The sequence below is a fragment of the Aspergillus brasiliensis genome, assembly GCF_001889945.1.
Source record: "Aspergillus brasiliensis CBS 101740 unplaced genomic scaffold ASPBRscaffold_2, whole genome shotgun sequence".
In the NCBI taxonomy this organism is placed as follows: domain Eukaryota; kingdom Fungi; phylum Ascomycota; class Eurotiomycetes; order Eurotiales; family Aspergillaceae; genus Aspergillus; species Aspergillus brasiliensis.
Window position 1 is genome coordinate 1,466,658 of NW_027137443.1, and position 15,696 is coordinate 1,482,353.

Genomic DNA, 15,696 nt, shown 5'->3' on the forward strand with positions numbered 1-15,696 from the left:
ATGTAGCCTATGCGTATATTTTGTGAAACCGACAATATAACAGGCGTTTTAAGGCTAGCCATGACAATGGCTAACCGGGGTAGGTGCAACTGGATGGGTAGCGGGAGTACTTAAACAAATACCACTTTGACGGGCGTTGGGATTGATTGACATTGGCTGCCTGCTTGTTATGGTGGCATTGCTTGGACGGAGCGAAGAATCTCCTTTCATATCATGTCGTTTCATTACTTTTTTCTTCTTTTCTTTTTTTTATTTTCTTTCCATCAATGATCTTTCCACCTTGACATCTCTGACTTGATTTGTTTACTAAAGTCAGTCAGTCAGTAGTAGTATACTTGTCTGAATCTTGTGATTCTGCTCTGCTTTGCGCCGCGTCTTTTGCTTTACTTCGGACTGGATTGATTCCTTGGACGGCGTTGATTGATGATAGATTTGGCCTGTGTTTCATTGGATATATGATAGGCCCGGCCAGTATGAGGTAGGTAGGAAAGTAAGTAGTAGCATAGGATAAGTCAGTAGGAAGGAATGGACTGAACCTGTACATGCTTGCTGGATGTGATCTCTTCTAGTAATTGTAGAAGTAGTCTCATGGTTACTTGGTGCACTATCTAAATTGTTGGCACACACGCTTATTTGTAAGCGCTTTGTTCCCCTAGTTAACTAAGTAGTGATATAAGTAACTAGTTAGCTAACAAGAACATGAGTTCATACTGCACTCTCATCTCCACCTGACGATACTAAACTTCCTCATATAAACACCCATAATCAATGATAGTATTCTCCAATCAATTCGTTGCTGTATACCATATAAAGCACCTAAATCTCTACAGTAAGTAGTGTTTTATCCCCTGCGTAATATTGTATGGCTTTAGTTCAGGTTATATGAAGAGCGACCGACGTGACGCTTCAAGACGGCTATTCGAGTTTCCACAGTGCCCACGGAGCTCCAAAAAATGGCGGTGGGTGGGTGGTAAGACCTACCTGGGATTTGGGAGGGATGGTTGAGGTTACTAAATACCTTGAATTAATTGAATGGCTTTAGGTGGTGGTGGTAGTTGTAGTAGTAGTAGATTTGAGGATAGTAGCGTGGACGTGGCCCAAATGTCCACGAATACTATAGTATTTACTATAATATTGTAGCGGGGGAGCAAGTATAGATGGACCAAGGTCACTAGTAAGTAGCAGGTATGCCAATCACAACTAGGTTGTATCGTTATTGTAGATATCTTCGGGTTAGCAAGGGAAGTCGAAACCTTTGCACGCGATACACAATAATGGGAGAAAGGGGTATATAATCTATCTTTAATCGTACAGAATACCCAATCATGTGCACTCCTCTCAATCCCTATAAATTCAGACACCTACGAGCTCCTCTAATGCCCCAAACTCATCCGACGCCAACACATACGCAGCAGAGGACCTTTGAACCGGATCAACTACCAGCATTAGACGAACAAGGGAGGAAACAAGCAAAAGAGGGAATCGTGCCTGATCATGACATAATCATATTCGGCCACCTTGTGCTTCCATATAAAGCTTCCAAGTACTCATTCCTTGCTTGAAATGATTATCGTATACTTACTGTATTTCTTCATTCAAGATGTTGTAGCGAAGTATATAGCTATGTTTAGTAGTAGACTTAACCATCTCACTTACTATGAGCACGCATGGTAAACCATAGCATGTTGCAGGCTACAGATCTACGATAGTTGCAACATAATAAGTGAAAGCAAATAGAGCATCAATGATATAATGAAATGAGCAGCCTGATTGATTACAAGCAAAGCAAAGACCCGAATAAATACACAGGGACGATGAAGGTATCATCGCAATTTACAACTCCAATCTTTCCACTGCCTCCACATTATCCCCTTCGTTCGTACAATTAATAAATGCCCAAGAGAGCAGCAGCAACGGCAATAGTCCACCAGCATCTGGAAGTCTTCTTCTCCTTGGACCCCGTGTTGGACAGCAAGGGTGTTTGACTAGGTGAATGAGACGGTGTTGGCCGGCCAGAGAAGGTGGCGAGGGTCGAGGAAGCCCAAGGGTTTTCAATACGGCTTGAGTTCGCTGAAACGCCGGTTGCTCCGCCCGGAACAAGGCCCACCGTTGTCTGGGTGCTCCCTGAGGCGGTGGTGAAGACGACCCTAGGGACCGTCACAGTCCAGGTAGAGTAGGTGACGACGGTGGACGCGACAGGCGCAGCAGTGGCTGGCTTGGTGGTGGGTGCGATACCACCGGTGGTGGAGTGGACTGCTGTACCAGTGACTGGGGCGACACTGGTGGCGCCAGCGCCGAGGGTAATCGTAGTCGGGATGACAGTCACGATGCCGGGGTTTTGCGGTACATAGGCAGCGCAAATACCAGTGAAATAGGACAGAGCAGCCTGGACTTCAGCTTGGGAAGCTCCCCATGCCTGGATGCAGGAAATGACCTTCTTGGTGAAGTCGTCCGATGGGCAGTAGCAGCTGACATCGCTGTTGGAGCTGCACTTGGGAAGGAGGTTCATCCAGGTATTGATACACTTGGGCACCACGTTAGGGCATGGTGCGGATGGGGCAGGCGTCGAGACACTGGTGGCACCTGTGCTGGTGGCTGGGGACTTGCCAGTGGGTACAACCGTATTTGCAATCGTAGACGTTGCTGTTAAGGTGATCGTGGAGACAGTGCTAGTAACTGAGGTGATGGCCTTGCCACTCGAGGTCACGACTGCCGTCACGGGATATGTGGTCAATGTCTCCCAGGTGACAATAGTTGTTGTACTTTCAGGCGCAGTAGTGACTGGGCCAACAGACGTCGGGCCGGCACTACACCTGGGGCAGTACGTAGACACTGATGTCAATGTCACTGTTGAGATAGTACTTGTAACTGAAGTCACTGGATTCCCACTCGAGGTTACCACGGTTGTCACTGGACATGTAGTAAGAGTCTCATATGTAACCACAGTTGTCGTGCTCTCGGGGACGGAGACCGGTCCGGAAGAGATGGGAGCAACGCCAGTTGGACCGTGAGCAGAGCTGGAGGCGGCCGAGGTGGGTGTAATAGTGGACACAGAGGTCGTAGTCAGGGTTGAGACAGTGCTGGTAACCGAGGTAATGGGAACACCACTCGAAGTAACAATGTTGGTCAAGGGGCAGGTAGTCACAGTCTCATAAGTGATAACAGTTGTAGTCCTCTCAGGGACCGAGACTGGGCCAGACGAGATAGGTGCTACGGAAGTCGGAGCAATGCACTTGGTGCAGATGGTCGATGTCGAGGTCAGTGTAACAGTAGATACGGTTGTTCCAGCCGACGTGGTGAGTGAGCCGCCTGCAGAGCCAGTGGATGTCACTGGGCAAGTAGTTACTGTCACGTATGTGACGACAGTGGTCTTGTCAACAGCAGGAGCCGAAGAGCCATGCCCTGAAGCAGCAGGGGCAGTGGACACAGCATGGCTAGTAGGGATCGGGCTCGAATGGGACGAGGTGGACTCAACAGGAGAGATACCAGATGGAACGCTAATCGACGTCGGGACCACCGGATTGCTGGTATGGTGTTCTGCCGACGTACTCGGCGCCCGAGAAGCCCCAGAAGTTTCGGTAACCGGGCAAACAGTGGTCGAGACCGCAATCGTAGATGTGACCACGGTGACTGAGTTGGCAGGACAATTTGTCACAGTGGGTGCACAGCTTGTGATTGTCACCTCCTTCGTTGTATAAACGGTGGACGTAGTCATCCTCACAGGCGTTGGGGTAGATGTTGTATCTGCTGCAGGCGACGAGGGTGGCATCAGGATCAGCGGGGTCGACGAGCCACTGGACTTGGTCGAGGATGGCAGCACAGTAGTACTAGATGTATCGCTGTCGGTGTCCTGGCTTGGCGAGCAATCGAAGTGGACTTCGTAGATACCCAGATCACAAGTCTCGATCTCAATATCCTCGTCAAGCCTGAAGCTCACTGAGACGGACCCACCACACTGGTCATTGGTGACATCTGTACCGCCCGGCGAGGAGGAGACAACATCGTTGCAGGATGAGCCATCAGCCATGTTGTAGACAATGTGCACGTCGGCTTCCCTGGATGTGGCGAGACGAAATTTGCTGACAGAAAATTCCCTTTGGTCTTTACCGGAAGACATCCTGAGACCGGAAGAGCTTCCCTTGGCGAGCTTTCCAACGATGCATTTCCCCTGGTGTCATTAGTCACGACTCAGACTCAAGAGAGATGTGATGCTTACACTTCTGGAAGCGCTAAAGCTATCCTTCAAGGAGAAGCCTGAGAACTCAAACCCAGCATAGGCTGAGAAGGAGCCGACAGCCAGCCCAGACCAGTCAAACCCAGTTTGCTGGTCCTGAGAACAATCATTGTCGGCCTTTCCAGGGCTGGTATAGCATTCATCGGTTCCCCACCACTAGATAACTATATTAGCCTTCATGAAGTCATGCACAAGAGTAAGAACACACTCACCAGGCCCTTGGGGTGAGCAAGAGCTACAAGCGGCCAGAGAGAGACCGAGAGTAGATAAAGTGAAACTACGGCCCTCATGATGAACAGGGCTCAGTACTAATTGAACGAGTGTGAGAAATGTCGAATGAGATGCAGATAATCAACTTGCTTCAAAACGACACAGTTGCGGAACAGGAGACTTATAAAAAGAAGACGACAAGAGATGAAAACAGACCAACGAGTGATAGTAAATGAACGAGCGTCTAATGTCAGGCCACTTGGGCAAACAAACAATAACAACAACAACACGAAACAGCTTCGGGGGGAAAGCAGAGAAGACAAAGCATTTCGTTAGCAGGGAGGGCGATGGACCCTTAAAAGTAGCCACACCGGGATGGCAAAACCTAACACTGCCATTAACGGTAATTGCCGTTCAACAGGACGGGCTGAAATTGCAAGTAAGACAGGCCATTGAACATTCACCCTCCAACCAGCCGGATGTCAATGGCTGCACAGTCAGTGTTACAACAACCAATCCAATCCAGAGGCGCCGGGTGTGCCGCTAGTGCAGGAACAGGGTGAAAGACCCTGACAGAAGCGCGAGTTCGTCGCCAATCAGGAGTGACGAAGGCCGGCATTTGGCTGAACCTTAGAAGATGTATCGATTCCATAAGGGGGGAGATGATGAAGAACTCTTTATTTGGCGGGTGAAAGAGAGAGGCGTCGGTGGCTGCTCGTTGCCTGGCAGTCTGACGGCAGATGGCCATCTTAACTAAATCCATGGCAACAAGACATTCATCACCTACTGTGCCTACAGCGCATCGACTTGGTGGCGAATGCGCCAGCAATAACAAGATGTGAGAGTCATGAATGAATGCGCCAAAGAACCAGCAGAGGAGACACATTCATCCAAGACGAAATGAGTGGAAGGAAAGGAGGGAAAAGGCCAAGCAAAAAGGGATCGATCATGTGTCTTTGTGACTGACGGACTGTCACACTCAATGGCGCCAATGTCTCTTCTCCACGTCAAGTTGCTCAGCCAGGGTCCATTTTTATCCATTCATATGTAGTAAGAATATCAGGAATAGACACGCAGAGCAAGGTAATTCTGCACGATCATCTCAAACTGGCATGGCATCTCCGATCTTCAACACCATAAGCTCGCGTGTGTGAAGGGAGATGGTACTAGAGGTTAACCCCGGCGGCTCGCACTGAAACCTGACCAGTGAGTGACGCCCAACATCTTCTTCATCTTCCCCCTCACATTCATCGCATCGCTCCTCTGACAACTGCCGAAACTATCCTCTCGGTTTCCAATCTATTAATAACCATATTACACCAGAAGGGTCCAGCTCACTCCATTTTCATCAGAAGAAAACAAACTCCAGCCGAACTACATCATACTGGAGGGAAGAGAAGCAAGCATTCCCATTCACCAGGTAACCGCCGAGGATTCAATCCAAGTCCCCGACTTATACAATTACCGCCACATCACAAACTAGATAGCTCATGAAGGAATCAAGGAAATACCAGCCAGATCGAGTCTAATCGATGTAGACCAGGTAACCCAGGTAAAAGCCAGCGCCAGAAATACCACCTCGGAATCCAACCTTCATCTGCATCAGAGCCTGGGCCAACGCCTCCACATTCCACCAGAATACCTACCATACAAGCCCCCTCCGCCTCTCAGACAGTCAGTCAATTATAGTCATTGGGGTTTAAGTTGGTGATTGAGCATTGTGATAGAGCATGCATGCATGCATATATGCTGTACGATCTACTCATTTCATGCGCTTACATGGATGGGAATGGATTGATTGGATCGGACTTCCAACTGGCTCGTCTCCACAGGAGATTAATGTGCAACCTGCTAAACGCTCATGTACGAATGCGATGACGAGAGAATTACTACCTTTCCCCCTGGCGCGTCGCACAATGGCTCTGTCCGACCATCGCATTAGGGGTCTTGAGGGGTTTCGTTGACTCCTGATCCTTGGTATGGCTTGCAGAGGGTAGTATTTTCTTTATTTGCTTTACTTTGACCACTGAGACAAGGAGTAGTTGCGAGAGGGGAGGGGTAATCTCATCGTCGATGGCTTGATGGTTTCCTAGAGGTACTAGTCACTCGATACTACATAAGAAGTTCTAGAAAAACTACGGTTCCTAGTCTGTCCTTGCTTGGAACATTTCAATATTTTCATTTCCGTGTGCTTAAGACGCCGTAGCACTACATACATGTCATCAAACGGAGAAAAAGCAAGGTAGAACAAAGCAAAGCAACAGGTCTTCGTAACACAAGGTATATCCTTTGATCAACTCCAGAAATCAAATGTCATCAAACTCGAACTTTTGGCCATGAGATATCCCCCATCTTTCCGACCACGAGAGAAAGAAGACCTAATTCTGTCGGAGAGAATACATGCAGAACACCCGCGGATATGGTCAGAGAATGGGGCTGGATCAACCAACCCAACATTCCCGATGTAACAAACACATCACCGTCTATGCTAGCAACACAGACTCTAAATCCATGTACAAATGTTCAATATGTCCTCGGAATTAGTGGAAATCCAGGCACGCTATGTTCGCCTTAAATCAGAGATATCAGGGTATCGCGCAGTGTCAGGTTGTAATTAGAAAGGGAGCTGGGTGTGGCGGTGGGCGTCCATCAACTTGCGTCGGACCGCCTCTCCGCCGTTGTACCCACTAGCTTTGCGTTTGCGCGTAGGGGTGCGTTGGTCTGCATGGCGTGCATGTCTGAAGACGCTAGCGGGGCGAGAAGGCGAATTGGCCGGCATAAACTCCCGATGCTGTGGGAGACGCAACAGTGCTTGGTAGCGGTTGTGATTCCGGCGGAATGCGGTAACGATGCCACGGTCCAGGTGGTTTAGGAATCGCTCCGCACTGCTGGCCTGCTGCGAGTCACCACCGCGATTAGGGGTCGGCGTGCCCGTGCCGGCTTGTAGAGGTCGAGCGGTCATTGGCGACATGAGCGCCTCTTCGTCGAACGCCTTATCCATCTCGTCGTCAGATGATCCATCTCCGAAGTCAATGAAGTCTTCGACATTCAAGGCCGACTCCGGATCATCTTCATCATCGTCCTCGAAAGAACTATCGATAGCAAAGTCGCGGGACGGGTAGAACGCCTCAGGGGGGCCCATAACCTGACCGCCGGGAGCAATATCATTGCCTAGGGCGGTCATCATAAGGTTGGCACTCGATGCTAGCATGGGGCTTAGATCAGCATGATTGGGCGATGCGAGGGCATCCGTATCGCTCTCGTCAATAAGATGCATCGTAGTAGCCCGCGGGCTGTTATGGGCAGTATTGCAGGCACTATTCGTGGCAGATTCAAGCCAATCATGACGGGAGGAAGCATAGGCAGGAATGATCACGAGGTGCTTGCCAGTGCAATCGACAAGTGCAACGGGTTTATGAGGGTCGGCGACAAAGGTCCCCATAATCGGTCCTCGCCGACGAGAAGTGGTTTCGCTCTTCTCATCAGCAGTGGGCGCCAACGAGGCCGAGGAATCACGACGCAGGATAGATCTGGGATGCGTGATGGTGGCAGGAGGGGGAAGATCTTCATCTGTAGTCTCGCCATCATCGGCTTCAAACGTGTCAGCAAGTGAAATGTGCGGGGTTGACCAGCTTCATGCATACTTTCATAGCCGCTCGACTCCGAACCCTCGGAGATGGCATCGGATTCCACGTGATAAATATTGGAATGCCCATAGTCTGACTCGGCGTACATCTCGTCAGACTGGCGCCGGCGGCGGGAATAATCATTTTCATTATCATTGTCGATCATGCGACGCAACTGGGGATCGAGACTATCCTGCTGGAGGAAATCGCTGGGGATTTCATCCTCAGTATGGGAATCACTATCAGACGAGGAGTCCGAGTCTTCCTCGAAATGCACCCGGCGCGGCACCGGGGTCTCAATAGCAGTCTCGCTAGCCATGTCGGTCTCCCCGAAGGCTTCCATGGCATTGTAAAGCTGTTCTTCATCAAAGAAGGACGCAGCCGACAGGATCATATGATCGTCGAATACATTGGGACCGGCCCAAGCATCAGCGCCAGGAGCAGCCAGGATACCGCCAACGGGGTTTTCATTCTCAGACTCCACGATCAACAACTCTTCCAACTTCTCTACATCCTGTTCCTCATCATCTGAGCCATCGCTGATGTAGTCCACTGCGGCATACACATCATCTGAGCTTTCATCAGATTCATTGTTATCATCGCTACTCCGTTGACCGTCGTAGCCATCATCGTCGGAGAATTTCATCTTCTTTGTCTTCTTCTGTTTCACACCCGTCTTGTGGGCCCTGTCACGGCGACCATAAGACGGGCCACGGACAGCTGGCTGTTCGTCTTCGTCATCTGCATCATCATCCTCGGAATCATTTGCATCATCGCTGAGTTCGCCAATGGATGAGACGGACGACACACTCGAGACGGAGGCCGCTCTCCGTTTCCGATCAGCGTTCAGAGAGCCGAGGGAAACAGCTTTATTGGACGTTCTCGGGGAACGACCCGCGGGGTTGTGATGGGTAGCCTTTGCGGCACCCTGGGGTGACCGCTTAGGGGAGTGTGTTGTTGGCGCCATTATATCGTCAACAATAGGTATTGTTTTCTTGCTTCCTTGGGAGAGGCCTCTCAGTTCGATCGGGGCCGACAAAGGTTAAGAAGCAGTCGTTGGTTGGTTCGACAAAGTTTGCTACCCGTACGTACAACCCGCCGCAATGAATCGATTGCGTCAGCGACTTGAGAAGACAGGTTCAGGGACCGGGATCGTAAGGGAGGTTTCGAAGCGTGATTTCGTAATGGCGTAGAGGAAGGAAAGGATGTCGTTATCGATGATTTAGACAGCGTGGGAGAGATCAAGACGAGTGGTGATATGTCGGTAGGAGTGGTGATCGGATAGAGGGGAGGGGAGGGCAAAAAAAGGGACGATAGGAAAGACTTTTCGACCGCAAAAGCACCTCACCGTCCAAATGGGACGTTAAAGTGCTTCTCCTGTAAATGTACTGAGGGGCAATTCCGACGCGTGCCTATTGTTGCGTCGAAAGAGAACAGATAATCGTCAAGTCAATTGGTGATTACTCGGAGCTGCTGGACTGGGGAGCATGGAAAAGGCAGCCGTGCCCCCCAGCGAGGAATCTACAGCTCAGCGAAAGCCATCCTGGCACGGAACCCTTGACGATATCTGGATAGTAAGAAAGGAGAAGAAGGGGGTCTTTTGAGTGTTGGATAGAAGGTGACGTGAAAAGAGTCTGCGACCGAGAGTGGCAGAAGAAGATGAGGGGTGGAATAGAGGGTAGGAAGGAGGAGGGAAAAGACAGCAGGGGAGAAGATCATCTATCCGTACGCCGTCGTACCGTGACGAGCAGGTTACAGGACGGAACGGCCTTGGATTGCCTGGGGCGGGCCAAATTTTCCAGTCAGGGTGGAGCCCGCCTCGGCCGGACGCAGTCTGCTGGGTCATGATTGGTCAGGAACCACAAAAACAGTGAAGCCCATTGGCGGGCAGGTGTTCACCGCATCTTTTTTTCTTTTTTCCTTTTTTATTCTTTTTTTGCCTGCAATCCACCCCAGCTGGTCTCTGCAGTGAAAGCCAATCATTCGCGGGGGACTTGTAACAGCCTCGAATAGAAGGCGACAATGATATGACCGATTTAGTACCACTTAGTCACGGCCTGTCCAAGACTCCAAAGAAGCAACAGAAGAAGTAATCCCCGCCTGGTACTTACCTCCTTTCACTTAGTAGTAGTATTACTATTCTATTTTACATGGGAGACTATGTATAGCATGCTGTCTCGGAATGGGCTACGGTATGTATGCACTCCGGCACGTCCCGGTGTGGTCGAACGAAGAGGATCCTGAGAGCACTTGGGTAGTCTCTCGTCGTTGGGTACCTGAAACTGCAGATGGCGTCGACGGGTCTTGCCATAGGAAGGGATATTATTATGGGGACGGAGACGGCAAAGTGGAAAATGAACAGCGCGCCTTGTGGCCAGGAAGGAATCCCACCACTAAGTTTCTGCTTGCCATCGATGACTTGGCCCGCTGTTCCGCCTGCCTAGTACTAAATCACCGGACAAATCATGAACAACGCTGGAGACGGAGTCACCCGAGGATTGAATATTTGGTGACTCACTACTGTTCCGAGTTGGGGACATTCATTCGCCTCCAGGCGAGCATGATGTTTGGAAACTCAAGATGAATCGAATCTACCCAGGGTTGAAACCGAACTATATGGCGAACCGATGCAGCAGAAACCCGCATCCCTACGTACTATTCCCTCCTTCTCTGTTCCACTGGCGTACATTTACAGACTTACACAGTATGTAAGTAAAGGTAATCTGTTAGATCACAGGTATGCAGGCAAGAACGCAGATCGCACCCGAGCCTCTGATAAAGAATGAGGGTTCTTTTTCCGAAAGTCGTGGCATGCAAAGCGGGCCATACTGTAAGAAAGGGGAGAATAAGCAAATCTCACAAGCCAAACTTCCTGCCGCTAAAGGAAGGGAGGACAACTTCCTGAACCGTGCCCTCTGCACGGTGACATCTTCTCACATCATCAAGATGATAGCCGTCACTGTGTCGGCTATATCAGCTGGTCCATGATTCATCGAATGCACTGCACTCATAGGTATGATTCATCAAGGGTGCGTCTAGACGCAGGAAACACGAGTTGGCTGCCGGATGGCCTGCACTCGTCTCTCAGGAGGTCGGGAGTAAGGGAGGATGACATGGATGGACCCGGATGGCTGGCCGTGATGGGCCACCTCACCGGATGAGATCAATCCCACCACTCGGATTGGCCAAGCCCGGCACTGGCGGCTATGCCTTACCTGATGTGGACTAGTCTACTCATGGGAGGAAAGATGCTGCCTCGCTGTTTGTTCATCCTCGGGGTCTTCCTTGCTGCTCACAGTAGCCTGCAATGGGCAGGTTGATCGATTCCTATCTTCGGCGACCCTCTACCTCATGAATTTGGTCTGTCTTAGAGTACACATTACTAGCAGCGTGTTTTCGCTGAATCATGGTTACAATCTAACCTTTCGGGTAAGTAAACGGCTGTCATACTTACAGTCAGGATCGGGAATCAACGCAGTCAACCCGTCCCTGGTTTCCAGCTTCTTTCACGTCCACGATCAATTCTCACCAGGGCCCTTATCTGCAAGCATCAATTGACCCTAGAAAACCACAGACACCAGATGCCGATCCTTTGGCATGGGTATCCAGGCGCACGGATTGATGCGACAGAGCCTCGGTACCCGCGGCTCAAGCCTAGACCTCCAGCCTTCGCGGATGCATCAAGTTGCAGGGGACCAGAAATCCACCAGAGGATCAAGGCATAGTAAGTTCAGTGAACAGCACAACATACGGGTCTCGAGCGTCAATTAGGCCAACAACGCAGTGGCTAAATCTCCGAGATTGTTGTTGCACCTTTACCAAATTGAAGAAACGGGTTACTATTTACGGAGTACAGTAGTGACGATTCGCACACTGTATACTATACGCATTAGCACTTCTCACTGATGTCTCATCTAGAATGACTACTTACTTAGGAAGGTAATCTGGGAGATATAATAGCACACGTGATAGTACTAATTCCCGACCGGATCGACGAAAATAGATCAAAGAAGGAGGGAAAGAAAAGCCACCGCATCAATAATCCCAGGCGGTCCGTGACATTTTCGGCATCATCCCGAACGGACTGGCTGGGCAAGGCTATGTGTACAACTATCTACTCTATCCAAGGCAAGTAGGTTAGTAGTAATTCAACGCTACTGTGTGCAGTTCGTTTGCTACAATGAATGAATATTTCTTCATATATTCCGTATTTTAAGCAGTGCGATCAATTCGGATACTACTACATTCTTCTATAATTACACGATACCTTCAAATCATACCCCTCCACAATACATGTTATTATGGATGACAAACGATCAAGTAAATACCCATGTCCTCGAGCGCAGAGAAAAAAGACAACAGTGACCTAGAGGGTAGACTAAATGCAAAGAAAGCACCACACCACTTCTTCGAGACAGGTACATACATTAGTCTCCAATTGCCTTTTTCCTTCCTTTTCCTTGTTAGTTAGTCCGAGTGAGAGAGGGGACAGACACTCAGGCATGAAATCAGGATGATGGATGGGTGGAGTGGTATCTAAGTAGCGATGCCTTTGGCATTCATACATGATGCATGCATGTTGTAATTGGTTCAAAAGAAGCGGTAAAGGAATTAGTAGTAGTAAGTGAGAGGGACAGCTGGCTGCCGCCGCCGCTCGCTGCAACTGCTGGAAAGTCAAGCCGGTTGGTTGGGTGGTTGGATGGATGTATCGAGAACCAAAAACACCCTACGGAGTCCTACGGGGCCGGCCAGCGAGTTGTTTCGCTATCAAACACTATTCATGTTCGTTATTGCTTGCGGAGCACTCTGTGCAACTAGAGCAGGTTCTCTGCCACATGTACTATAAAGTGTTGGCGGCTATAAATAATAGATGGTTATATTACTTGATGTAGGCGGATGAAATGTTGCAGCGGGAAAATGGGCTGATAAGCAAAGCAGCAGGTGAGGGGAACCTAATGTAAATTTTTCTTTTCGTCATTAATTACACATAGTAGTAACCATCACTCGTGTGGCTCCCATCTCGAAGTGCATTGAGACAACTGATATTAACTCCATTGTTAACTGCAGATAATTTTATCAACTACTTAAGGGGCAAAAAGCGGCGGCGGGGGGGACGTGGCCTTCCATTCCATTCTTCCAGGATTCTAGTTGACCCAGTTATCGTTATCAAGATTAGGAAAAGGGCGATAGTGGATTGATGGACTGATGATGCTTGCTTTGCTTTGCGCCCACTATTGTATGGTAACAGTAATACCATTGCAATACGGCTAGTCCACGTCGAGAGCAGCAGGATTAGTTAAAAGTGGATCCCCCAATTACTCAAGATCGGCGCCCGTTGCAGACCCCAATTGGCCAATGCGTGGCTACTTTGGGCTGTCTGATTGGTTTGAGTGGCTGCACCCCGCAGTCTTTCGTTGATTTTCTGGCAAAGCAAAAGCAAAAGCAAAAGCTGAGATATTTCATGTGCCATGACGCTGTGCAAGGTACTTTATTGTGTACACCACTAGAGAGCTACTTGGTTGCTGTTGATTCGAGTGGAAATCTACCTCCGTATACAGCGGTCTAAGCTCCTGCCTGCCTGCCTGCCTGCCTGCCTTGCCCCCCAGTTGGGTCGCAGCATTTGCCCGGAAAGGGCGGCTAGGCGGCAGAACTTCCAGAAGGGGGGACGGTTAGACTAGTACAGAGTAGAAGAATTGAAGTATCTGAGATGGACGTTGCCACCCGGTCTGCCCACAACTTGCCAGGTCCGCTCTTCAACCATGGGTCGCGTGATGTTTTGAGGTAAGGCTAAGTTGATGTTTTCATTCAGTTTCAGAGGACAAGTGGCCGAAAGACATGGGGATCAGAAAAGCACATCATGCGGTAAAAGACGACAAAAGGTATCAAAATGAAGTTAAGAAGTAATTGCGCCTCTCCAAAAGAGACAAGAATAAGTATTCTGTTCATGTACCTGGGTAGGGTTCGATTTTCGGTCCTGCCGGTGTCGCTTTCTGGTCCGATCGGGGCCAGATTGACAAAATGGACTTGGATCTTTTTGGCCTGGTAGAAATATCATTCTGGGGGTCATTCTCCTTGGCCTTTGAATTGTCAGGAGTTGTGGCGGCCTCCCGTGCTTGTTCCACCTCCTTAACTCCTTGGCGGATTTCCGCCGCAGAAGCTCCTCGGGGTGCCGTGGTCGTCAACGTCTCAGTATTGCGGATCTTCCCTTCAGGTGACTCGTCATTCAATTTACCAATCTCCTCTTCGGTGACAAGACGCTCATTTTCGAGTCGGACCTCGCGACCCCGTTTGTGGCAATACCAGAGGACAAACAAAAGAACTAGTGATCATTAGTGACTCCGGATTCGTCCTAGTCGTATCAGGGCGCAACCTACTAAACAATGCCATTGACCAGAGTACATTCATACCCAACACTGCGGGGAATCTAGCCCGTAAAAATGCCATGATGGACCGTAACATCCCTACGAGCGCCGCTGGCTTTCCAACTAATTCTTTCAGGCTGGGAACCTTAAGTCCCATCTTGTTGGCGGCCGCGGCGGCCTTGCCTACGTTGTCCACATTGATGCCACTTTTACTGGCCTTCTCAGTGGCAGCTGCGAGAACTTCAGGGGCCAGTGTCTCGGTCCATTTTTCAGGAAGCTTCTCGATCAGGCCCTGGATGAACTTCGGGAGTTGTGAATAAGTGCTTTGCAGCTGCTTGTTGCCGTTTTTGAGGAGCATCTCGAGATCATGGTACGCAGTCGGGACACCGTTGACCAAGTCCTTGAAGATCAACGTGAATTTACGAAGGAGTTCCCGTGTTTCGTCACTAATCGAGAATACACGGTTGTTTTCAGCTGCCAGATTGAGGCGCTCGAGGATTTCCGTCATATCTTCGGCTTCTTGTTTCGCTTCCTCGTCTTCTTTGACCTCAGCGGGCTGTGCATCGCTTGAGGCACTTGGTGCGGGAGGTGCTTCACTCGCGCCTTCGCTGCCCTAAGTCATTAAAAACAATAAGCTATGTGTACGGAAACTCAAAATACCGGAGTCATAGCTACCTTCTTGTTCACCGTGCTCTTCCTCCGAATCCAGCTCCATGGCCTCTTCTTTTGCGTAGAGCCCTCGGCTTTGGAGCCTTGAGAAACGCTCTGGGAGCGCTCTGTCTTCTCTCTGGTCTTCCGTTCTTCCTCCCCTAACTCCCTTCCAAACTCCTCTGCCGGTGACACTGGCGATTGGGTAGTATCGAATGCGTCTGTGGGTATAGGAGAAACGGGCGATAGAGGGGTATCATTTTCGGCGGTAGGTGACACCGGCCCTTGGTTGGCCGGATCAGAGGTAATCTCTCGTAGGAATTCCTCATCTTCGGTTGTCAAGACCGGTTCATGCGGTTGAGGTTGGGAAGGGCGTCTCCAGTTCCTCCACTGGGTGAACTGCTGCATGGCGAACTATGTTGCTCCGCGCTTAGTCGATAATGATATATAGAGCCTATTGACTTTCCCCATATTTAGTTAAGGTCCCAACAATATTAAAGCAAGCTACTATGCGGATAAAGGAGCCGTTCGTCACTTTGCGATAAGGCAACCTGCGAACAAAGGACGGTAGACATACCCCAGATATATAGTGGTTTCGAGACCCACTGGATCCGGC

General features: G+C 49.8%; 4 protein-coding genes across 4 annotated transcripts; 1 reads left to right on the top strand and 3 right to left on the bottom strand.

Moving 5' to 3' along the window:
* Window positions 1-1,885: 1,885 nt before the first annotated feature.
* Window positions 1,886-4,524, bottom strand: ASPBRDRAFT_26444 (extracellular serine-threonine rich protein; the record flags this gene model as incomplete). Its single annotated transcript, XM_067622264.1, has 3 exons — window positions 1,886-4,168; window positions 4,217-4,390; window positions 4,447-4,524. The coding sequence occupies 3 exons, from the start codon at window positions 4,522-4,524 to the stop codon at window positions 1,886-1,888; spliced, it is 2,535 nt and encodes an 844-aa protein (XP_067483168.1).
* A 2,534-nt stretch (window positions 4,525-7,058) lies between these two features.
* Window positions 7,059-9,037, bottom strand: ASPBRDRAFT_26445 (uncharacterized protein; the record flags this gene model as incomplete). Its single annotated transcript, XM_067622265.1, has 2 exons — window positions 7,059-8,035; window positions 8,089-9,037. The coding sequence occupies 2 exons, from the start codon at window positions 9,035-9,037 to the stop codon at window positions 7,059-7,061; spliced, it is 1,926 nt and encodes a 641-aa protein (XP_067483169.1).
* Window positions 9,038-9,317: 280 nt separating this feature from the next.
* On the top strand, window positions 9,318-10,464 carry ASPBRDRAFT_663847 (uncharacterized protein; the record flags this gene model as incomplete). Its single annotated transcript, XM_067628713.1, has 2 exons — window positions 9,318-9,911; window positions 10,228-10,464. Coding segments are annotated over exons 1-2 (419 nt in total), but the record flags the coding sequence as incomplete, so codon positions are not given.
* Window positions 10,465-14,012: 3,548 nt separating this feature from the next.
* On the bottom strand, window positions 14,013-15,488 carry ASPBRDRAFT_116007 (uncharacterized protein; the record flags this gene model as incomplete). Its single annotated transcript, XM_067616948.1, has 3 exons — window positions 14,013-14,389; window positions 14,445-15,045; window positions 15,108-15,488. The coding sequence occupies 3 exons, from the start codon at window positions 15,486-15,488 to the stop codon at window positions 14,013-14,015; spliced, it is 1,359 nt and encodes a 452-aa protein (XP_067483171.1).
* Between the last annotated feature and the right edge of the window lie 208 nt (window positions 15,489-15,696).